Source organism: Arvicanthis niloticus, chromosome 4 (genome assembly GCF_011762505.2).
Source record: "Arvicanthis niloticus isolate mArvNil1 chromosome 4, mArvNil1.pat.X, whole genome shotgun sequence".
NCBI lineage: Eukaryota > Metazoa > Chordata > Mammalia > Rodentia > Muridae > Arvicanthis > Arvicanthis niloticus.
The window spans coordinates 127892995-127898994 of record NC_047661.1 but is presented as its reverse complement, the minus strand read 5'-3'; the positions used below and the strand labels follow the sequence as shown (position 1 = coordinate 127898994).

At 46.6% G+C, this 6000-nt stretch overlaps 1 protein-coding gene across 1 annotated transcript in view; it reads left to right on the top strand.

Moving 5' to 3' along the window:
• The first annotated feature begins 517 nt into the window (after positions 1-517).
• The window catches only part of Gipc2 (GIPC PDZ domain containing family member 2), a 72333-nt gene continuing 66850 nt past the window's right edge, over positions 518-6000 (top strand). Inside the window, exon 1 of the mRNA XM_034500396.2 lies at positions 518-1062. Within this exon, the coding sequence (XP_034356287.1) occupies positions 823-1062 (240 nt within the window). The 5' untranslated portion in view covers positions 518-822. The remainder of the gene's footprint in view (positions 1063-6000) is intronic.

The window sequence follows — 6000 nt, the reverse complement described above, 5'->3', positions numbered from 1 at the left end:
GGCCGAATGCTGTGCCTACTACAATTTTTTTCTTTAGCACACAAAGCTATGAGTTTCCTTATGGCGTTTTCACACGTACAGGTCATTGTTGTCTGTTTCTGTGTCTCCTCGCCCACTGCTCTCTCAACTCCCTTCCCCTGTCGACTTCTCTGTCATATGTATCCCATAACCCTGTGTCCCTTCTCTCAGTTCCCATTGTCTGCATGCCCCCCACCCCCACCCCCCCGCCACATTCTACATATGAGAAGAAAAACAGGCAACATTTTTCCTTTTGAGTCTGGCCTACTCTGAGTAACATAATAATGTCCTCTTTCCGTTTTCCTGCAGATATTATCATTTGAGGGGCTTTTGCCCGTGGGTGTGTGTTTGAGCTGGGCTCACTCAGTAGGCCAGGCTAGCCTCGAAGCATAGCTATCACCCTGCCCCCAGCCTTAACAGTGCTGGAAATCACTGGCCTGAACCACCACGCCCAGTTGAGTGCCCAGATTCTGAAAGGCAAGTCAAACCAACGGGCGAACCAAGACCCTTTGTTAGCATACCCGGGTGCTTCATGGAAATCAATTCCTTTCCACTCTCTAGAAGGGAGTTGACCTGTTGTGCACAGCTTTCCTTCTGCCTGAGCAGGTAGCCGCTAGGCTCAGGTGCCCTATCCTTCACAGGGAGGGGACCTGAAGCCCGCGCCGCTAGGCGGAAGCGCTGCAGCCATTGGCCCAGCAGCCGCTGTCACCTGCGCGGAGCCGGGCCCCGGAGCGCAAAGTCCGCTGTCCGAGGCCAGGGAGCTGGCACCGCAGCGCAGGTGGTCCACGCCTTGGGACCTGCAAAATGCCACTTGGGCTGCGCGGGAAGAAGAAGGCGGCCAAGACCAAGGAGACCGCGAGGCTGGTGGAGGGCGAGAGATCGGGTGGCAGCCAGGGTGTCCCGGGACCCCCAGCTCCGGCACGCAAGCTGGTGTTCCACGCACAGCTGGCGCACGGCAGCGCCACGGGCCGAGTGGAGGACTTCTCCAGCATCAGCGAGCTCTACGCCAAGATCGCCGGCGTGTTTGAGATCGCGCCATCCGAGGTAAGCCCAGGGTGCAGCCTGTCCGCCACCCTAGCTGGTGGCGCAGCACTTCCCGGGCTGCAAGTAGCCTGCAGGGTGGGGTCGGTCCCCAGCGCCTCAGGGGAAGAGAGCTCGTTGGTGGAAAGGCGAGTCCTGGGAAAATATCCGCTCAGATCCGGCTTTTGGGTCACTGGGGTCAAGGCGAAGAGGACTTCTTTTGTTAAGGAGTCTGCTGTAGACGTGCTCAGGTCTGGTAGGATGTTCGCCAGCACCTTCCGGGACTCAGATCTGCTGGGACAAATTCATGCCTTCCATAGGACTTGGACTTTACTCTTAGGCTGTCAGAGAGCTGCCTTGGGAGTCTAACCGGAGTTAAAGAGGAGGAGGAAAAGTGGCTCCCTAGACACCAGAGTAAAGGAGAAAGAGCTCCCGGTGGGTGCAACGTGAAGCTCCCTTTGCTCACCACTGGACGGCTCCGGGAAGAGCCGCTTTGGTGGTAATATATAAGAAATTTAAAACATGAGTGGTTATTTCAAGGGAGGTAACTCAGAAAATCATAGCAAACTGTCCGACTAGCAAACACAGATTTCACGGAAGAGCCCAGCTTCATTTTTCCAAAGCATCTTTGAAAAGAGACCAAGAAAGTAGATTGATTATATGACGCCTGGAAGCAGAGTTGCCATAGGTCCTATCTTAAATGCGTTAGCCTATGGGGATTTTTTGTGGGCCCTTTGTGCGCTTACTCACGAGAGCTACCTGCAAATGCAGGTGTGAAATAAATGTGTTCCAGCTGCAGCAAAAGCAGAAGACTCTGGAGCTCAAATTCCTGAACTCATGAGAAAAAACACACGATGGTGACCCCGATACCTAGGGATGAGCTTGAACCAGCCTAGTCCAGATGGCGTGCTTCAGGATTGGGAGCGAACTTGTCTCAAAAAAAAAAAAAAAAAGTGAACAGAGTTCAAGAAGCCATGCTTAGGACTGTCCTCTGGTCTCTACAAGCCGCTGCACACATGAAAACATTTTGTTCATTTTTGTGTGTGCATGCTATCTCCTGGGGCACATGAAGTACACACACACACACACACACACACACACACACAAAAGCTCAGGCTTTTGCTGTGGGCTTTCAGAAATGAAGAAAGCAGCTCCTTGTGTCAGAGAGCGGCCTGCATCATCTGTTCAGTAATTGTGCGGTGTTCTTTCTTTTTAAATTAGTCATTTATTAGGTCTGTTTAAATGAAATTTAGGTCAAGGTGAGGCTTCAGTAAGAAAATAGTTCTTTTTTATTAATTTTTTTTGAGGTTCAAAATATTGTTTTATGTGTGTGGGTATATTTTTTGCATGTGTCTGTACAGTCTGACTCCCTAGAACTGGAGTTACAGGGGGTTGTTAGCAGCCATGTGGGTGCTGGGAATCAAACCAGAGCTGTCTGGAAGATCAGTCAGTGCTCCTAACCACTGATCCATCATCTCTCCAAACCCAAGAAAGGAGCTTTTAAAGTCCTAGCTAGACTCTGTTCTTTCAGGGTTCCTAGGCCCTAAGGACAAACCACAGTCTTTTTGTCCATTATTTATTTTATCATAGGATTGCTGCAGCTCAGTATTTGTACAGGAACGTTCAATTGAAAAAATGCTTTCAAAGTAACACTTGCCTTTCACCTTCTCCAGGTGAGGTAGGTTGCAGGTTAACCAGATGTGTTTGATTGTGGAGCCAGGCTCTACTGACTTGAAGGAGCTGGGTAGCTTTGGCCAAGGTTGACTTCTGTTAGCACCAGCTACCTATCTGGTGGAGATAAGAATATCGTCCAACAAGGCTGTCCTTCAGACAGGGGAGTCTGTACGCAAACCTAACAGGTTACACTGGATATGGTTGGTGCTCTAAAAACTGTAATTAATACTATTGATACGGGCCAGTTAGACAAGTGGCTGACGTGAAAGAGGTTGGGCCTTAACCAAGGTCATGTAGCTTGAGAGAGAAAAAAATAGAGGTTGCTATTTATGCTCCAGTCCTGTGGTTTCCAAGCTAGTGAGATTGTTAGTGCCAAACGGGGGAGCTTTAAACTCTCCTGTAACCAGGGACCAACTCCAGACTTAGTGTTTTTCATGAGTAGCTTTCCTTATCATGTATGGATACATGATTTTATTCCATCTACTTAGTCCCTAACAAGTATTATTGTGTTCTTGTTTCACAAAGAGGAAACTAGGGCTTTGAGGTTCAGATTCAAAATCATACGTTGTACTAGGATATTTGTTCACACTGTGAACCCCAAGATTGTGTTATTTACTGGGAAAAAAAAAACCCTACTTCTAGTTGTGGTGTGGCTCAGCCTTAGGGCACACCTTTAATCCCTCTGGCTGGAATACAGACGTGCCCTTAGTACACACCTTTAATCCCAAACAATGAAGGTAAAGTTAGTTTGTAGAAGGAAGCAGTCGTGTTTGAAAGTGATGTCTAATTGAGTGGCAGACAAAGTGATCAATCAGAGGAAGATTTGACAGAATAGGATCTGCCCAACTCCCCCAAGAAGAGAGAAGAAAGGGGAGCTACTTAAGAAGCAGTACAGAGAGAGAGGAAGGAGTTTTACCGGAACAGTTGTACAGAGACAGGTTGCAGAGAGAACCTGGACACAGGTAAAGACAGGGTGAGCCAGAGACTGAAAAGGAGCCGGAAGATTAGAACAAGTTGCCAAAGTTAGTATGAGGCCAAGCAAAGCAATTTAGTCAGAAGCTGAAGGAAGCTAATTTGAATCAGTCAGCTTAGAGAGAAGTTTTGAGCCAGAACAGCTGAGTTGAACCAGCCAGAGTTCAGGTAAAAAACAAAACAAAACAAAACAAAACAAACAAACAACCCCCCCCCCCCAAACCAAGAGTGATCTTTATTCAGCAGAGGCTGGAAACATTCTAGGTCTAGATGAGATTATACAGAGGCTAGAAGCTTTCAGGATTAGGCCTAGGTTAGCAGACAAAGGCAGTAAGCCTCGCAGACAACAGTCACCACAGGAGCATGAAATTTACATCTATGACACATAGTATATGGCAGAGCCTATATGTAAGCCCATTTTCCCCCTGACTCCAAATTCTGCATTGCTAACTAGTTTTTCCAGTCCTTTAATAATAGCTTGGTTGCTATGTCAAGTGTTTTCAGTTTCCGGTACATTGACTTGCAAGATAAAATTCCAAGATATTAATGAGCAAAAGGTGTTTTGAGGTCCAAAGTCCACAAAAGATTTTTATAGCAACAATATGTATATTGGTGTGTATGTGTGTATAATCAACGTTAGTTTTCCAGATGGATTTTAAAACGTTAATAGTGGGTGAGATGGCTGAGCGGGCAAAGGCTCTCGCTGCCAAAGCTGACTTCTAGCCTCAGAACCTACGTGATGGAGGGAAACAGACTCCTGGAAGCTGTTCTCTGACCTCTACATTCTCACTGTGACACGTTGCCGCCTCCACCCCCAAAGTGTAAAAAGAAATCAAACTGTAAGGAGTATAATGGGAGTTACTGAGTGATTGACTGCTTTGGGCTGCTGGGGGGTGGAGAGAGAGAGAGAGAGAGAGAGAGAGAGAGGGAGAGAGAGAGAGAGAGAGAGAGAGAGAGAGAGAGAGAGAGAGAGAGAGAGAGAGAGAGAAACAGAAACATCCTGGGGATTCTGTTTCCTCCCCTGGTCTCCGGTGAGGGATATGGTGATGGACGCTTGTTTTTTTTTTTTTTTTTTTTTTTTTTTGATGTTAGTGTATATAAAAAAAGAAAAAAACAACCTCCTCCCTAAAGAGAATGGCATAGACAGGGAACCCAGAAACCTCCTGACTCTGGAGAAGGGACTGCTGGGACAGAAGTACCATTGTACCAAGAGCTTCACTCTCTCAAGAGAAAGAAGTCTGAGGTCAGGTGAGGCAGGTGCAGGCAAACTTCCAGGGACTCCTGTGTCCCCAGCTGTGCTGGGCATGCAGGGTAGGGTGTGGTCACTCTGCTCACTGGGTTCTGTTGCAGTTTTTAGTTGGACCAAGCATGCCTCTGAGAAGTTAATCTGCTTTCCCTGAATCCGTAGGCTCATCAGAGCCAAGATTTGATTTGAGTTCCTGGTTCTGACTGGTTGCACAGATGCTAGGAGGTTCTTAGTAATTGCACTCAAATTCTAAATACAAATTCAGAAAAACCGTTCTTTCAAGACAGGATTTTATTATGTAGTCCTGGCTGGCCTGGAACTCACTATGTAGACTAAGTTAGCCTTGAACTCACAGACATCTGCTTACCTATGCCTCCTGAGAGGATTAAACTGGGATTAAATATGTGTTACCACACCCTGCCAGGAAAACTTTAAAAGTGTTTATTTATTGAATTTTTATGTGTATAGGTGTGAGACTAGATGTCTGCATGTGCACCATATGCGTGCAGTGCCCTTGGAGGTCAGGAGAAGCATCAGGTCTCCTGGAGCTGTCCTTATGAATGCTCAGAACTGATCCTGAGTCCTCTGCAAGACCAGCCAGTGCTCCTTCCCACGGACTCATTTTTCCAGCCAAGAAAACCTTCCCTTTTATTGTTTCGCTTTATTTTTAGAGACATGGTTTCTTCGTGTAACCCTGGCTATCCTAGAACTAACTCTGTAGGCAAGACTAGCCTTGAACTCAAGAGATCCTCTTGCCTCTGCCTCCTGAGTGCTGGGATTAATGACCTGCACCAAGAAAAACCTTTTAGCCAAAAACTTTTCAATTCAAACACAAAAAATATGTATTTCTTTTGTCCCCATAACGTGTTATATTAGTCATTAGAAAAATGCAAATCACAACTACAATGAGATTCATTTACCAAATTCAGAATCACTCTCATTAAATAAAACAAATAGCAGGGCTGGCAGTATGGCTTAGTGGTAAAGCCCTTGCCTTACAAATCTAGTGACCTGGAATCATATCAAGGGAGAAGGAGAGAATCAACTCCCCAGATTGTCCTCTGACTTAC